The 19,153-nt window shown below is 40.4% G+C and overlaps 1 protein-coding gene across 4 annotated transcripts in view; it reads left to right on the top strand.

Annotated features, from left to right (window-relative positions):
- Window positions 1-13,189: 13,189 nt before the first annotated feature.
- mta1 (metastasis associated 1) overlaps window positions 13,190-19,153 on the top strand; it is a 51,604-nt gene continuing 45,640 nt past the window's right edge. For 2 of the 4 annotated variants that reach the window (XM_044166074.1, XM_044166077.1), the window contains exons 1-2: window positions 15,504-15,594; window positions 15,756-15,872. In XM_044166074.1, coding sequence (XP_044022009.1) covers window positions 15,579-15,594; window positions 15,756-15,872 — 133 coding nt within the window. In that variant the 5' untranslated portion in view covers window positions 15,504-15,578. Of the gene's footprint in view, window positions 13,209-15,024; window positions 15,144-15,304; window positions 15,467-15,503; window positions 15,595-15,755; window positions 15,873-19,153 lie in introns of those variants that run through there. The other 2 variants (XM_044166075.1, XM_044166076.1) reach the window with 2 other exon arrangements.

Raw genomic sequence — 19,153 nt, forward strand, 5'->3', positions numbered from 1 at the left:
CCGGATTTAGTCACATGAGCAACGGGTCTTGCTCGTTCTTTCGCTTCCCGGCTGATAAAAGGACCAGGAGTCGCTGGATAAAACACACAGGTAAGCTAACGTTACAAGGGGCGGCCATGTTGGTGATGGTGACGTATATTGTGCGAGCGAGAGATGTAGTTCACTGAGCGGTTTCACACAAAACAAAATGGTACTAAGATAAGCCTACGACGAACTGTGACTTTCTTGACATGCAAAATGATCTTTTAAATCTTTTAAATTGACAGACATATGTGTAATTCATGGCACGATTCAACATTATTTGTGTCTCGCCATTGACTACTGTAAATATGTTTTCCAAAAAAAGGTCCCATGGGGGACACCAGAAGTGGAGGGACTTCGCCTCTCTATGTTGTACGACCTAGTTAGTTTTAAGCATACTCTGGTCTGTAGAATCGTCATAGCTGTATTTGAAGTTGTAAGTTTTACGAGCAGCACTGGAAGGCAGCATTTCTTTCTCCATGGGCCAGCCTGTGGTCTGTCATAGCCAGCCTAAGCCAGGCGGGAAAGCTTTTGGGCAAGTGGTGGAGCAGTCCACTGGGACACATGCACTCCCACTTCCTTTTTCCACACCAGAGTAGTAGGAGTAGTGTCTGGTTGAATCACAATGCTCTCTTTCAGAGGAGTGACTTGTAGGAATTTATTAGGCAAAGGAAGACGCTGAAACGTTGCTCGGGTGGATCAGCTTTCCCTTAAATAGGGCTGCTGGCTTCGTGACAAATTAGGCCTACTGAGGGAAACAGGCAGGGCTGAAAAACAGCTTCTGAATGCTTCCTGAATCCAGAATGACAAGTCGTTGTTGCATTCACTTATGATGACTAAGTAAAGCACTCATTGACAATACATTATCAGATCCTCCAGCAGTGTGTTCGGCTGGGCCTCTTCAGCGTGACTGAGGTCATCTCTTTCACACATTGGTGCTGTCTGGTCTGTCTGCCTATTGACACAGTGCAGGTCCTGGTCCAGGAACAGACTGATATTTCCCACATCTGCGCCCTGGGTGATTAGCATGCCTGTAACCGGTTCCTCCTTATCTCTGAGCTCACTGTTTAAAAAATAAAAACTCAACGGCCTCTTAAAGGCAGCAAAACTGTACACGGGACAACTTTGAGGCAATCCTGATCAGCAGCGGTGCCCAAGGAGATGTTTCACAGCGTTTCCTACCCGGTGTACAGTTGGAGTAGAGAGTCTTCCTGCCTCAGCGCTCACAGTGTGTATTTCACAGAGGACATGAGTTCATTACCGTTCATTTCCAGTTGTTTGCTGCGGTTGCAGGTTTGTTGCCAGTTCAGCTGCGGCGCACAATCAGACTCAAACCTGCTGAGAGGAGAGGTTGTCAAACATACTACAAAATAAAACAGAGACAAAGAGGAGGTAGTAGACTGAAACTGAAGGGCCGATGATCTGTGATAAAGATGAAAGGAGGGGTATATTATTTCCACTATCTGTACTATAAAAACATCTATGTGGGGCTGAAGAAGTGAATGTAATATCAGCAAAACTTCCCTTGAAAAATAAAGTTTAAAAACTTAATTTTAGTCATTTTCAAGGCTGGGGATATATGGAGCAAAAATGAGTGATAAGTGAGGGAACAGATGCCTATGACAGGTTTTCTGAGGCAGAGTGATTTGACGCTTCTGAGGAGTGGGTAACCCCGGGGAGACTGAAGTGGACATATCCAGGCCACTATACTTTTAACTTGTTTCTGATCTGGTGCTTGGTTCAGACCCACACTCCAGTTTGTTTCTCCAGAGCAGATCAAGCATCCAGCCCCCCGGGGGAAAGACAGGAATAGACAGAGAGAGATGGGGGTGAGGTGGTCCTAAGGGCTTAAAGGCATGTTAGTACTTTTGTAGATGTACAGTGGGGCAAACAAGGGTGGAAAAAATACATAAAAATGTGACACATCCTAATCTTTTCTTTATCAAAAAGCGTACTTATCAAAGGCGCACTCGATTGTATAATGTCTTCTGTAGCTGTGGAGGAGCTTTCTAAAGTCTATTGCTATTGAGATGTATTGTGGGAATTGTAGGATTTAGTGTTTTTGGAGGTAGGGACTAAATCAGGATTGTCAGGATATCTCAACCTCTGCTACATTCTTTTTAAAATCTGTCTTTTGATACTAAATCACAGGAGTACCCCTTTAAATATTGCTTTTCAAGGCAAAAACAGTTCGTTTAAAGCTAACAAATGGAATATCCATTTGATTTTCTTAAAATAGCACAATTGTCTTTCCATTTCAGAAGTAGCTGAATGCAATACTTCCAAAAATCCACATGAAAGCAGAATTACAGATAAAATTAACTCAAAGTTAACCTATATGAATAATCTACTTAATTATAGTAATGACAACCACCTGGAAACATTGTCATCTTTTTTCTAAGATGCTCTTTGAAAATGTACTATCTTAAACAGTGCCGTTTTAAGCCCCTGAAAAGTGGATTTCAAATGTTAATTACATGTCAGTAAATATTCAAGACTAAATTAGCAAAAACCAATGTTTAAAGTTTGAAAAAAAATCATCCTTAGGTATTATTTTAGGAATTTTAACACTCAACTAAGCTATTTCCTCAGATAGCGGTGATTTGATTAGATTTGACTGACAGTATACTGCAACATAAGCAAACAACTCCATAGCTGTCATCATATTTTGATTCAAATGTTAAATTTCGATTAGTGGGCTCAAATACACAACATCATGTTTTTCCAAGAAGAGCACAGAGAAAACAAAAAATATTAGAATAGTGTGTTTATATCTAGAGCTCATCACTCATAGTAAGCCTTTAATAAGTCTATACATCAGTAGCATGCATGGTCCCAATGGTGGAATATAACTAAGTACATTTACTCTAGTACTGTACTTAAGTACAGTTTCGAGATTCTTGTACTTTGAGTATTTCCATTTTATGCAACTTTATTCTTGTACTTCACTACATCTCAGAGGCAAATATTGTAGTTTTTACTCCACAACATTTGTCTGAAAGCTTTAGTTACTAGTTACTTTTAAGATTACAATTTTTCATACCCTTCCTGTCCAGTGAAAACCATGTATCTCCAAATTTGGTGATTTTTCCTTTGTGTTGAGAAAATTCTCCTACTTTTTAAGATAAATAAACTATTACAACTTGGATTAGCTGGAAAATGCTTTGTCACAAAGCTGAGCTCAAGTTGACTAGAGATACGTGGTTCTCACAGGACAGCAACGCTACAAACAGATGATCTTATAGAAAATGATGCAGTGCTGTAGATTAAACTACTCAACAGTTTATAGTTAAAATTAGCACAGCCTTAAAACATCTTCAGCAGTAAAATGCTACATACACATAAATGCAGCAATAATATTAATCCAAAAACATTATATATAATAGTAAAACACTGACAGGGACCATTTTTTCAACACTTTTGATACATTTTGCTGAAGGTAAGGTTTTGAATGCAGGACTTTTACTTGTAGTGGAGTATTTTCACAGTGTGATATTGCTACGTTTACTTAAAGGATATGAGTACTTCTTCCACCACCGGAAACAATCCCCTATCCCTTGCAGTGTAGAGTACTCAACCCTTTGCACAAATAGGACCACCAGGCCTTGAGCAGTGACCCAGGCGGCAGCAGAAAGGTGTTTATGAATTGCAGCTGCACACCTGTCCTAAACACCGCTCACCCCAACACAGTATATAAGCTCTGTGCCCCAAGGCCAAACAGGTGCCAGAGTTGCCTTTGGCCCCAGACAGTGACAATCCAGCCCCCTTCCTGTTCATCCCACTCCCTCTCTAACACGTTCAGGCTCCACAGATGCAAATTGCAGGCATAATCCACGAACCACGTGACATACAGTTTTGCTCTGAGGAGCCCACAGAACGGCCAGCCTGAGCCCAGCCCAAGACCACAGCAGGCTGCTTCTTCCAGCAAGCACGCACAAGTGCAAGAGAGAAGCAACCAGATGACTTGGGTCAGATTGAGGGGTTCTGAGGCCTTTATTTAAAGTGGACAGGCACATAATTTTAAAAGACCTCAGACAGCTGTGGAATTTCTGAAAATGTAAAAACACACTGTTTGTATAGACAACACGTGATCTGTTGGGTGAGCATGTGCAAGTCTTTGAGTAAGAGAGAAAAGAGCCTGAATTAATTATTGAAATGTTCCCACAGCACACGCTCTAGAGTGGTGATTATTTTAGAAACAGTAGCCTATGTTTAGCTCAGCAAGAAGACAGGGGTAAGATTAAACAGTCTCAGCAGATGATAAGCTATATGTTGGATGACAGACTCTAGGAAACTGAGTGTTCAGTGAGATTTTAATAGATACGCTATCTTTTGGATAAGACTGAGTGGACAACAGGGCCGGTGTTATCTTCCCTCTTTCTCTGGCTCTCAAAAAATGTGATGGCCCTTGTCTCCTTTAAAGGATGTTGTCCTCTTGTTGAGCCATGATACAAAACAAGTCAATAGAAAATGTGTAAATAATACACTATATAATATATGTAAGACAGACAAACTATGAAAATAAACTTGCAATTCTTACATTAATGATTAATGAAGGAAAAAACAGCAGTCCCACCCACTGTTGGTCACTTGTACTGTATTTAGTCACAATGTTTCGGTTGGTAGACCTTCATTAAGATGCAAGCAAGTAACAAGGGATTGGGCAGACAGAGGCAGAGCAGGTATAGTTCAATGATTTAATGAAATAAATTTTTTAAACCCACAAAAAAAAAAAAAAAAAAAACACAGGCTTACACGGATTCTCATGCAGGCAGTGGTCAAAAATCAGGGAGGCAGTCCAACAGAAGAAAACAAGTCCAAGGAGGGTAAGCAGAAGTCAAGGGCCAAGCAGAAGACGGGACAAGTGTGGAGCAGAAACCCTCAGGCAGGGGGCCTGGAGGCAGCACCGAAGGGCAGAGCAACTCAGGACTTCGGCAACGAAGGAGAAACCCCTCTGGAAGTCAGCTCATGGGGATCAGGAGACTGCTGCGACTCCACAGGAACAGGTGATTGCATCAGCTCAGGAACAGGAGACGGCTGCAACTCAGGAGATTTGGGAGTCAGCTGCAGCTCACAAACTGGTGATTCCAGCAATTCAGAAACAGGACGACTGCACTTGCCGACTGGAGATCAGGAGCAGGCGTCGGCTGAACCACAGACTGGGGACAAGGCAGGACTGATGATGCCTCAGAGGCACTGGGCAGCGGTGAGGATGAGCAGCTGGGCAGCGGAGAACCACAAACAGGAACAGGCTGAGGTGCAGGTTGAAAATTAGCAGGCTGGTGGCGAGCAGGCCGTAAATCAAGCTGATGGCTGTGGGGGACCTCCAAAAGCCAGGCGAGTTCCCGCCAATAGTGACCACCTGTAGTCAGGGTGACTAACAGGCCGAGTTTCAGGCTGTGGTCCCTTGGTATCGAGGAAGTCCATGATCCACCCAGGAATGGCCTCCCTCAACCCAGGCATCGCCAACAATTTCCCATGTGCCAGAGATATGATTGCCTTTTTGTGGAAGACATTGCTTGCCTTGTTCCACATGTCGTGGAGGAAAATCAGGTCACGAATAACCTCGAGCGTTTCCTCAGAATAATCTGCTGGGTCCATGATCGTACTGTTGTTTTGTCAAGCAGGTATCAAGGGATTGGACCCAAATGCAGACACAGAGGCAGAGCAGGTATAGTTCAATGATTTAATGGAACAAAAACAGGCTTACACTGATTCTCATGGAGGCAGTGGTCAAAATCAGTGAGGCAGTCCAACAGAAGCAAATAAGTCCAAAGGAGGGTAAGCAAAAATCCAAAAACGACATCCAAGAGAAACAGAATACTACAATACACCGGGGAAACAAAGGCCGGGACGCTTGACAAGGAGACAATGACGATCTGATAAAGAGACAAGCGAATGATACAGACTAAATAAACTCAGGTGAAGGGAGACAACGAGACACAGGTGAGACTAATTAGGGCAGAGCAAACAATCAAAGCTGGAGGGAAAAGCAAACAAAGACAGGAAGCAAAACTACCAGCCACATAAGGGAAGGAGAGTCTTTCAGGTTCAAGCCATATTCAAGCCAAAATTCAAATATAATGTTGCTAATAACAGTACAAATCGGGCATAAATTAACAAAATTGGTAACATTAGGAAAATGGGAACTGATAAGCATTAAAATGATCATGACAACAGGAAAATATTTCTACAAAGAGTTCTTTAAGTAAGAATGACAGTCCGTCACAAAAGAGTTTGATGCCACACATGTCATTAAGACCATGGTCGTATTAACCTTTCTGGGGGCACAGGGCAAATATTTAGTATTCGACACCCTTCTGACCCTGCACCTACTGCCCTCTGTGCACTGTGTATGTACCCTATTGCCTTCAAGGTCTCATTAATGGATAGGTTCAAATTTTTTCAAGTCTGTCTTAATACAAAAATCACATGCTCATAGTTTTTGGTCACAGTTATTATTTCTTCTGTCCATACTGACCACAAAGAGGTCACTTTCCTAAAGCAATATCAATGTGTGTGATGGGTGACAAAGTCCTCATTCTGTGTAAAACATGCACTTTAAAGTTTAGCCGAAGCTAATGTGAGGTTTCAGCAGTCTGAGTTAGACAAATCAAATGGGTATCAAAAGGTTCAGTCTTTTCAGTGCAAAATGTCCTATTTGTGTTTCCTCAGATGATGTTTCTTTGCTGAGCTGTGGTGGAGGAGCAGTAACAAAAAGAGGACATTTCACACAAAAACACTGTCCCTTTGTCAGATATCCACTTCATTTGTCTCACTGAAGCTTCATGTTGGCTTAGGCTGAACTTTGGAATACATTTTTACACAGAAGGAGGACTGTGGATTTCATCTCCCATCACTTACGTTGAAAGTGCTTTGAGAAGGATCTCCTGACATCCAGGAGGAACAATTAAAGTTCTGAGGAGTGCTTTCAATGTTCATATGGGCATGTGAGTATTGTTTTAAGAAAGACTTGAAAAAATGTGAAACTATACTTTAAGTCCAGCGCAACGAGTACTGCTATATGCTGGAATTTAACTTAACTTTGTACTTTGTGGTAATTTAATTAAATACAATTTTATTTAGGAATATTCACCATGTGAGCACAATATAAACTGAAAAATTAGAGGTCTTAAAACTAGATTTTGACACTGGGCCTCTCTATAAGACAGGACCAATACCAGGTAATAATGCAGGACCTGTTTATATTGTACTTTAGTGATGCAAATTTCTAACTTTTCAATTAATCATATTGCCAAAACTGATTGACATACAGTACACTTGTGACTTTTGGGGCCCCTTTTGGTCTGGGGCTCTGGGGTAGTTTCCCATTTTACTATTTTTTTTATTATTAAGACTTTATGGTATGTTAGAACTTCTTAAAATAATTTATGTTTTTCGAAATTATTTTCCTCGGCCATCTGACTAAATGGGTGCTCCTGTTTGTAGTCCCCCCTCAGGTCTACACATTATGATGTCTTACTCACAGTCTCAGTGACCTCTTTAACCCTGATCAGATACGTACTTCACTGGGACTTTGGACCCTGGGGTGGTTTTTACAGACAGAACAACAGTCTGTGGCTCCATTACAGTATTTCTAAGTGCAGATGGAAGAGTGCTCCTGTGTTTTCTTTAGTCGTGGACAGTTTTACTCCCACTGGGACTGTAAGAGGTTTAGATTCCACTAAATGCCATTTTAGTGATGTGGGTGTATTGTTTTACTTGGCAAACGTCTTCACTGGTCACTGTTGGTTGAGGTTCCTCTGTATGCACTTTCACTGCTCCCTGCTTGTCTAATCTAAAAGCCTATTTTTAGCTGGTGCATACTGTATACATTCAATAAATTTGTCATTTAATTTTCCATTTGCTTACAACATAAAGCAAGGGTTTGGGGGGCACATGCTGTACTGTTCCAATGGCTGTAATAGAGGCATGGCACTCATGATGAATCCCAATGAGGGCCCCTTTGGAGGGAGGGTGTGGTAGAGGCAGCTGGAAGAAGTTTTTGGAGGTTTTGATCTCTCTATCTACATGTCCTGTGATCCTCCCTCTCACAGAGCTCCCAATCATTTCCGAGGGAATCTCTCAAGTGATGCGCATGGGACTTAGACTTTAAATACAGACAACCTGCATGTCCTTGTGTTCTTCTGAGTTTTTAATTAAAATATTATCATTAAGAGGGTAATTAACAGATCAAATACCTACTTGAAAGTGATTTGAAGCTTACTGAACCACTACCACTAAGCTATTTAAATAAATATTTAAGATACCAGTAACTTTTGCTTTCTACATGACTGCCCTTTGTTTAATCACACTAAAGTCCCTGGTGCAGTCAGTTGAATGTCTGACTAATCAAGGCTTTTCTGTTTGTGTGACAGCATGTTGTTGAAGTGCAACTGATTAATAATCAATACGTCTGATCAGTGATTCATTGCTTCTGAAGACTCCATTTCACTCAGCGGATATATCAGTGGTGAATGTGCTGTGTGAGCTTCCTTCATCAAGCATCAATCAGCAGAGGATTCATTCAGTACAGCCAGAGACTAACAACTCATCAACTGTATCAGTCATGTAATTTGGATGTATAATGTGTTAGAATGTGACACAAACATTACAGGAATAGTTTGACATTTTTGGAAAATACACATAATCGCTTTCTTGATGAGAAGATTGATACCACTCTCGTGCTCAGCTAAGCTAACTGTCTGCTGGCTGTAGCTTCATGTTTAGTGTACAGACATGAGAGTGGTGTCAATCTTTTATCAGTCTTAACTGTTCTTTTAATGTTATGCAGTGTTTTGGAAATGTTCTACCAGAGATGCACATGAAGCATTTAGTTTCAAAATTAGGTACAGTATTAGCATTTGGCAAAAAAATAAATAAAAAATACAAAATAGTTGTTTTGGCATCAACTTCTAACATATTCTGGTAGTTTTAAAGAATAATATTCTTGGTAATGACAACAATTAGGGGGTAATGTTGTTTTCCAACATTAGCCTTTCAAAGTTATAACAAACACTTGAAGTCAGAAGTATTTGAAATGATGTTTGCTGGAAATCCCTGAGCGAAACTGTCTACTCTTTCACATGTCCTCAAACTGACAGGCGCTCCCTTGCTAAGTCTGTCCACAAACAATATCAATCACTGACAAGGTCTTGCCTGCTTGGCCCTCTTGAGCCCAAATTTCATAATACAAAACTCAGCATTGGAAAATTTTCTTTACCGCAGCATTAAACAAAGCTTGTCTGTTTCTTTCACACGGACAGGGACATTTCAGATGTAGCCGCCCTGTGCAGCTTTGGTCCAAGTCAAACTAACTGGTCACATTCAGTACATAAAATGTTTTGTTCCAGTTGATGTAAAGAAACATGCTGTGCACTCTGAGTTGAGGTCTTGTGGTGTATAATTAGACCCTCTGAACATGGGTGGTTCTGCAATGGAAAGCAAAGCAAACTCGACCACATCCCATCCTGTTATAGATGCTTGTAGGGGCCTTTCAAGAGACAAATCTTAATTTTTACCTCCCGCTATTCTCTGCAGGATTCAAAAGGTAGGGGAAAAAAAGGTTGGAAGGATAGCATGGAGCATATGGCTTTATGAAGAAGAAGAAGAACTAGATTATCAATCCCATTATTTATCAATATTTTCACTCTGTTTATTCATTTAGGCCCGAAATACACACACATGCAAACACAGGATTTATTGTTGTGGAGAGATGTCAGAGTGATGGGTGACAGGGCTGCCACATGCCACAGAGTCCCGAGCAGTTAGGGGGTTTGTGCCTTGCTCAAGGGTAGCTCAGCAGTGCCCAGAAGGTGAACTAGCACCTCTCCAGCTACCAGTCCACACTCGGCAATCCTCCGATTTTCAAGCCAAGTCCCTATGGGCTCCGCTACTGCCATGAAAAGTACAAACATATCCCCTGTGTTTAATGGATTTTCACATTAATCAACCATACTACATGGTGGGATTACAGGATGTGTCAATCTCCCAGGCATGTGCACTAATAAGCACTAATACATTATAGAGTTATTGATCCCTCTGAAGAGGTTTTCCAGTTATGTCACAAATCTTGTCGTGATGACTTTGTGTGCCATCATGGGGTCCACTGAAGAAATGCTTGTGTGCCGACTAGAAAGAATGATCTTGTTGTTAGCACTCGATTCCTAATGTTCTGATATTCAAAGCTGTTCATATATTCTGAAGAAAGAGTCGCTCTTAGACTTTTTAGTTAGCCGACTAACAATAAATCTAATTTAGCAAAGCATTAGTACTAATTAGATATTAACAATCTACTTAAAGTCAAATCAGATGTCTCAAAAGACAAAACACAGCATGTACTGTGGAGGCTCAAGAGAGATCAGGTTTCCATCCAAACCAGGAACCTAACAAGGTTGAAATATGTAATTAGCACAATAGAATGAGATCAGCAATTTTTGTGTTTTGTTGGACAAAAAAAAAAAAATCCTCTTTTGGCAGACACTCAGACTCACACATGACTGAAACCCCCAGTGATACATTACCACACAAGAGAGCCCTCTTTGGTGTTGTGTAAGTAGCAGCGCACACCTCTGTTTTGTCTTTGACTTTAATGGTATATACACCTGGTTTTTCCTGTCCGCTGTGTGTCAGATGAAGACCATAAAGTATTAAATGATATATGTATTAATTTAAACAATAACACATTTTTAAAGCATCTTGTTAGTTATATAAATTAGCACCTCTGTCTTCAGTATTGATCATTCAGTGATTTCATTGGTGCACAATATCTAATAGGTTGTGTTTAACTGGCTGTATAAATGTGTCTGTGTGAGTTTATGCACGTGTGTATTTTTGGTGCTTAGACATAAAAATTATGTATCACAAGTTGCCGAATCTTTGTTCTTCAAGCGTCTTGACATCAGCTGGTGCAGCTCCGATGGTCCCGACCAATAAAATGACAAGCATTCTTGCTGGAAAGAAATTCAATACATGACTTTCTGATGCCATTTGCCATTCCAGTGATTCCTTTTTCATGTCTTGAGTGTGGTGGGTTTTCTCCACATGGCACAGTCCTCTCACCAACTGCCAATGCCTCTCTCTCTGAAGATGGAGACACATTTGGCGGTTCACCAGCTGTTTCACAAAAAAATGTGTTGCTGTCGTCTGGCAGCTCCTGACATTTTGGCACATGATCCTGTGGTGGAGGGTGGACACTTAGCAGCAGGATTCCCGTGCAAGGTGGGGCCAGGGACCTACAAGGGGCGTCTTTTCGGGTGCCACATATTCAACTGTCTGCATCCATAACTGACACAGTCTTTCTTCTCAGTGTCATAGATATTCCTCTTTCATTCTGTGAAGGTCACAGTATCAATAACTCACAAGTGCAATATGGTTAATCTCTCTGGATTAGAGCCAAGGTTTCTTATGAGGCCTTCAAAGTATGGCTGAGTGTTTCCAGCCAAGCCATGTCTGCAGTAACAGATGACAGACTGAAAGATGACTTCCAAAAGCAACACACTCAACCCACACTGTAAACCAGCTTTCTTGCACTCTGCCAGAGAGATAATAATGAGGACATAATGACAAAGTTAGATTTATGTTATGCTTGAGGTCTACAGTCGACATTTTTGTGTGTCACCCCTGATGCTACTCTCTGGCGTCATCCCAGAATTCATAATCCATTCAAGTGTCATTTCCACTGTTAGGGATGGCTGCATTGCTGACCTTTTTTTCCTCCCACTACATCACTGCTTTGTTAGAGAGCAACTAAGGACAATAGAAAAGGCTTTGTGAGTGATGACCCCTGCTGGTGGACTGAGGTAAATGCAACTTGAAGCGTCTTGTTTTTCAGTTAGGCATTGGCACTAAGCAATTTTGATGCTTTCTTAATGGTCTTGAAGCTTAAATGTATGTTTAACATGAGGTAAAGATTATGGATAGCACTATATCCAACTATGCATGGCCATAAAGCAGCTACCCCTTTGTGTCAACTGCCCATTTTGTCAAAAGCAAGACAATAGCGCCCCCTGTAGTCTCATATTAGTAAATACAAGCTGCATGTCCTGTGCAAGATTCCTTGTGAGCTACTGTATCTATTCATATTGCTTGAGCTGACATTTCAAGCTGTGAAATCTGTCTGACAGATCCCCTACAGCAGAGATTCCCAATTAAAAGAGTCAGTGCTGCCTCGTGCCAAAGCTTTCAGAGCAGTGAAAACATGGCTAGTCACTAATGGAGTCAGCAACAGAGAACTGTCATGTTCAGGACTTGTATACAATCAAAAATTATACTTGTGTGACTTGATAGACTACACCTTTTATCAGTATTTTCTTTAAACTGCAACATGGTGGTGATGCCTCTTCAGTTGGAGGTGCAGATGAGCAGTTTTGTATATAGATTCATGAATGTGGGGTCTCTTTGAATTGCTGTTGGTACACTGTAGCTAAAAGCATGAGTAATATTTATTTAACAGCCACTATACCTTATACATGCAGTATGAGTCAGAGCAGGAGGTGTGTGGCTTGACGTTACCAAACAAAGACTGTGGGACAGCTTGAAAGGTAACTGTCACTAACCTGGCTGACAGTGACTCTGTGGGGTGTGGGCACCACCCCTTTTCGATGTTCAAGCATCCACCAGGGAACACTGTCACAGGTATTGTTCCATAATAAAAATGATCAGATAATCCCAGTGTTTTTCCACTATTAATACAGACCTATTTATAGTTCGGTGTAGAGGAGAGAGTACTCTAACAATAGTCCCTTTATTGCTGTACCTCCCATAGTGTCTCTGGATCCAAGCACAACCCCCAGTGAGAGAACAAATGCAAGCACAATCAAAGATATGGAATGCTTTCTTTCAGCAAACGGGCCTAATTGATTTCCTCTGTGTCTTTGTTGCTCCTGTGCATTTATCTGCTACATGGAGGAAAGAAAGAGGACAACAAAGTAACAGAAAGAAAGAGAGGCCATCAGAGGTCATCCTCCGGGACTGCAACCAAACCGAGGGGAGTTTCTGCAGACGCGCTGTGTGTCAAGCCAATCCATCTCCTCAGACTGAGACTCGTCAGGGAGAACACCTGCACTGCTCTGTACTGTATAGTGTTCTGCCTGCATGCTCGCCTGCCTGTCTTCCTCACTGCAGCAACATCTGGCAGAGGAGCAAGTGGATTCAAAAAGAACATCTGCACACCAGCAAGCAGCCAAGTAAGCAAACACTCCTAATGAAAGTAGTCACAGTTCCCAAATACAAGGCTACATTGTTGACCACCTATTTCCCTTTAATTAAGACCATATTAAGTATTGGAACCGTTTTCTTCTTAGTTTATTGGGGAACATTACAACAGCTTAGAAGACAGCTCACTTGTGTCAGTTGCTGTATGATATATAACACACACATTGTGCAGGGATATGCTGTGATATACTGCAATACTGTACATTTTCACTGCTCCAAGGGAAAGTCAATTAGCAAAGATAAGCATATGAAATAAAGTGCAATACAGTGAGCAATGTTCTAAACAACATGCAGCAATATTCAGTCAGATAACAGCTGTTTTATGCAGAAATGTTGCACACACAGCATTGAGCAGCATACTGAATATTGGGCAGTAAATATATAATATGCAAAAACATCCATTGCGTAACAATGCTCTTTCATTTCTTTAGCATGACCTTATAATTCACACACACATTCACATAGTCATTGAAAAACATTCTCTGTGAATGACACACCCGTACATAAACACACATTTGCAGTCTCTCGTTCTTTTTCTTTCATAAAAGAGCCCCGGGACACAATACAGAATCCCTCCAATGCAGCACAGCTCCAACATTGAGACTGCACACTTGAGCAGGAGTGCGTACTGTAAGCACACACTATTGGCTTATAGCGGTCATGTGACTGCAGACCGTAGTCCCCTGTGTTAGAAAACCGTAATTGAGGCTTCCATATGGTATAGATCAGATGTAGCCTTCACCACAGCATTCCTCCAGCACAGAGGCTCCATGCTTGTATCAACAATGAAAACTGAGCTAATCAAATGTCTATCTCCAAAACACTATACTATATAATCTCTCTTGTCAAACTCCATCTCATTTATTGGACACCTTCCACTAAACACTCTTTTTACTGAAAACAAAAGCTGTACTCTTATGTTTTTTAGAAGCAATTACGTTTTGACCATGATATACTGCAATATAATCTTATAATATCCAAGGAGAACCGCTGTGTTTGTGGCAGATATTTAACAGGAAAACAGTGCTGCTGGTCTTTGTTTCAGTACAAATCATCCCGTTTTTATATGGCAGATTATGCAAAATCCTGCCCTCTTTCTATTTGCTCACATGCATGCAGGTCTATACATTTAACTAAGTAGGTGTTTGTAATAAGCTTGATAGTCCTACACTTCCCTGTGATGCTGCAAGAATCCTGTGTATCCCATAATAACATATCATCAGTCACTGTGCTGTCCTCATTGCACACTGTGGACATAATTTTGTGCAACTATTTGCTTCACACTTATACTCTGACAAAATATGAGCTAAAATATGTGTGAATATGAGCTATATAGAACACTGTGTTAATTAATATACCTGCATTGCAGTATGCAGATTTCCTAGTTTGATTAATATAATGAACTGATTGGAAATAGCTACCACACCATTCATTGCATGTTGACAAAAGGAAATTTTTAAATATAGATTAGACAGGAAAATACACAAAATTAGATCATGCTGCATTTATTGGACAAGAGTACCCCACATTAAATCTTATCTAGATAGCTTAAAAGCAAATACTATGAAATGCAAAATACCATGACTCATAAACCAGCTTACATAAATTTAGTACCAACAACATAAACATTTACACCACCCTAATAATTAGGTCAGGTACCCCACTTTATGTGTAGTGTAATCTTAGTCACTTACTGTCACAGCGGTTAAGATAAACCTATGGGTTTAGTTTCTATTCTTACGTAGCCTACATTAATTCAATGTAACTAAGCCTATTTCTCTTTGCCAGTAACCCCATGGGGCCCTCCCCTGGTGGTTCAAGGACCTCACTTGACACCACTGAGCTAAGGGATTTGGGATCACAGGAGTGGTTTTAGGGATGGGACAAAGTGGAAGCTTAATTTTCAGGTAGGTCTACACCAAGTTCCAGGTATGCGTTTCTTTTAATACCTACCAACTCCGGGGCAGTTCAGTTCTAAACACCCTTGTTGACATTTTTACTTAAACGTCTACGTGGGGTTTCACCTTAAAATATCGCGATAGTCATTAATGTTCGAACCAGGGTAATGACATTACATGACGATACTTGCTCTTGCTTTTAAGCTAGTTTCTGTGCTAAAGCAAGTCAGTTTTGTAAAACCGGGCCCAATTCCACACGGAAACAGGAATATTTACTCCAATTATCATCTAAACTACCAATTACACGAGAAACCAACTAATTAACTACGCAGGTAACGTTAACTAAGTAACTAAATGGGAATGGGATAACCGTTGGTTTTGGATGAGCCAGTGACGTCACGTTCAGTTGTGGGTCTAAGCCTGTGGCGTAGCTATATCCTGAAAATGCCAGTAGCTAACGGTAACAAATTTAAACTAGTACTTAATACAGTAATTTGTTACACTACTCGACACCAAATACGGCCGCCAAACTTCGGGTTTCAAAATAAAGTGTACTGTCTCTTTAAGGTCTCTCAGCTAGTCTGTTTCGTATTGATCAATCCACCATTTTCCAACACACAGCGGCGGCAGTGCTAACACAGCTCCGGCAACGCGAGAGAGAAGAGAGCCACCCCTCTACCTGGAGAGGAAGCCAGGGACCGGGGGCAGTCATGGCAGCGAACATGTACCGGGTTGGAGGTAAGGTGGGGGGGAGAACATTTTAGAACCTTCCCGTAATGTTTTTATCGCGGACTCGCCATGATTCGCCACGGGTCTTTTATGTATTTACAGAGCGTGTTCCGTCTTTCCTTCCCTTCTATTATTTCCCTAAAGCTAAAGAGCCGTGTGCTTCACAGATGATGATGGTGACTGTGTGAAGAGGAGGATGGTGATGAAGAGTAGTGGTTCGCTTACTGAACTGCTGCTGCTGGATTCCCTCGTTTCTTTTGTGTTTGTTGTAACTTAAGATGATCCCAAACAACTACTCCAATATGCCGATGCACCTTAAGTAACATGCATTATGTTTCCATATATTTAAGGTAACATATTCTAAAAGTTTTGCGTGCCATTAAACTATCGCGCGGCTACTCTTTTATAATGATAACTACCATTATTAGTTATCCACAGACCTGCAGAAACCCTTTAAGACTTGCAGGGAAGCAGCAACTAGATGCTTTTACAGAAAAAGTGTAGAGAAAGGAATTGGAATAAAAAAAAAAGTTAAAGGCTACCTCTTAACTACGAAAGCTGACATGGGAAAATTTGATTAAAAATCTCATTGCATCACATGTATTTTCACATCTTTAACCAGGGTTATTTTTTCTTCATTTGTACAGGCAACTCCAGTTAATACCTAATTAAGATTCCTGTTCTCCCCTCCCACTCATTTTCTGCATGTTGCTTTAATTCACGTCTTGTAGGCACTGTGTAAAAATAGGCACATGCAAGTTAATGCAGCTATACTATAGTTTAAATAAGGCAGTGGTTGTTTTTTGAGGATTTGAGGTTTGCCAGGATCACTGATATGAGAAAGGACGGAATTGTACAACAGAAAAGAAAGGGCAGGATAGGACACAATCGGATGCTTTACATGCAAAATATCAGTAGTGCAGAATTTTGACTCAACATGACCTTTTTATTAGGTTACTGGTAAAATGTTCACTTCAAATTTCACTGTCAAAAAGTGTCTATCAGGTGTATTGTAGACGGAAGGTGGTCAGAGGTCAGTTCTCTGGTCAGTCTGTACTTCCATCAAGCAGATATTTTCATTCATGTGTCTGATTGTAGTCCGATATACTCCGTTATATTTGGCCAAATTGCGTACTTCTGTTTACATGTATACAAATGTACGCCAGAGGAGGGGGTGGCAAAGAGTGACTGATTACATTCTGTAAATATATTTACACGAGATCACTGACAATTGTCTAGTGAAACAGGAATGCTGTGAGTCGCCTTGGCATGGTACCTGCGTCAAAAATAGCCTGTAGTGAACGTCATAGCCCTCTTATTTAGTCAAATGAAACAAGGCCTACCTGAGAGAGAGAGAGAGAGAGAGAGAGAGAGAACAGGATTATGTCCAGAGCAGGGCAGAGAGTTAACACTTCATCAGCCAAATGTTGCTGAATTTACTAAAAACAAGTGATTTACACTATTTCCCTGCCTGTCTGCCTACCTTGTAGCACTCTGCAGTTTTAAAATTAAATGAATCAAAATGACTTAAACTATTCACATTAAAACCCAAACAACTATCAACCTATATCCTTGAATCCCTAATCAACTCACAGCTGGTCCTGGTCATAACACAATAACTGCTGCAACTGCTGTTGTGGATGACACTGTTAAATCACTTCATAAAAAGCAACATTGTGCTGCATTGTAGATCTGTCCATGACTTATGATACTGTTGATAACAAAATTTTGTTAAATACGCTCCTTTCTGTGGGTTTTGATGTTTCTGCTTACAACTGGTCGAAATCGTATCTCTCTCTGATAGAGTTCAAACTGTTGTTGCCGATGGTTTCAAATCAAGTCCCCAAATTGCTGATTAACAGTGTCCCTCAAGGATTGATCTTTGACCCGCTGCTATTTACTCTGTACATAAATAATAATTATTTTCCAGCTCAGAGCAAAAGACAAAATGTGTGCGAACCATTGATGTTCCCAATCCTATACATGCTCTAAATGGAGATCTAATTGATACAGTACAGTCTTATAATTAAGGGATGCACCAATTGTGAAATTCTAGGCTGATACCAGTGTTTAAAATAACGATTTGGCCGATAGCCGAAACAAAGAAAACTATAAAAAAGTAACTGAACTGTTTGAAGTCATTCAGCCCTTCATTACAATATCTTTGAATGAGCATCAATTCAATTATATAAATCTGTGAAACAACCTTTTTCTTTCACATGAAAAAAATTCTTTTTTTTTGAAAAATAACTATATTATATATAACAATATTTCAGTGCATCCCCTATTGTAAATGCTTAGACAGCAGATTGTCCTACAAAAGCTATGATGCTTGCTCAAAAATGTTAGAGACACTCATTCCTCTGAGAGACTTTAAAGCTTTACTAGCTTATAAATCTAATAACATTTGTGATTGTTTTGAGTGAGAGTTGAGATTTCCTGAATTAATGAAGCTTATCTAACTAATGCCATAAAGTTGTTCTTTTTGATCATATTAACCATAAAAGTTTTTGTTTGCCCTTGGTAGGCAAAATTGAAACATTACATATAGGCCTAATTGTGTAATAACCTAAAATAATCTGAAACCACAAAGCATAAAAATCTAATTACTGAATAAACAAACCATTAAATTATTTTTCCAGTCACAATAATAATTTTGATCAAAAACAAGAACAATTTAGGCAAAAAAAATAAGCCTCATTTGACTTGAGCTTTTCCTGAGACCAGTTCAGCCCACCTTCAGAACAAAGCAGAACCCTTTGAAAGATGGCTGCTACTTTGCAAGACAATGCAGGATCGTCTTGGAAAAGCAATGACTTTCCTTGTGAATGAATTGTGGACAAAAGCTGGCTCCATATGCCCTGGTGTCTTTGTTTTTACCGTGCAGGCCACACGCCACTCTTCCTGCTCCTGCAGCGCTTCTTCCTACTGCTTTTCCCTACACAGGAAAGTGTTGGTGACTAAGTGTAGGCTATATCATAAGTCTTATCATCTCAATGGTGGGAAGGGAAGGGAAGAGAAGCTAGCCCAGAGTTTTTGTGCACTGGCCACAGAAGTTTAAAAATCTGAACCTCCATTCACAAGAGTCACCAAGACTTGCTGCAGACTGCTCAGACAAAAGTGACTCTTATGAGACAATGAGAAGAATTTTGTTGAAATCTTGATTTTTATTTGTTTTAAAGGATATGTTCACAATTTTTTAAGTCTGTCTTTAAAACAAAACTAAGGTGCCCATATTACCATTGAAACAGGTTTCAGGTTTCATTCACTGCAATCATTCCTCCTGTTCT

This window comes from Siniperca chuatsi, linkage group LG15 (genome assembly GCF_020085105.1).
Source record: "Siniperca chuatsi isolate FFG_IHB_CAS linkage group LG15, ASM2008510v1, whole genome shotgun sequence".
Classification (NCBI taxonomy): Eukaryota; Metazoa; Chordata; class Actinopteri; order Centrarchiformes; family Sinipercidae; genus Siniperca; species Siniperca chuatsi.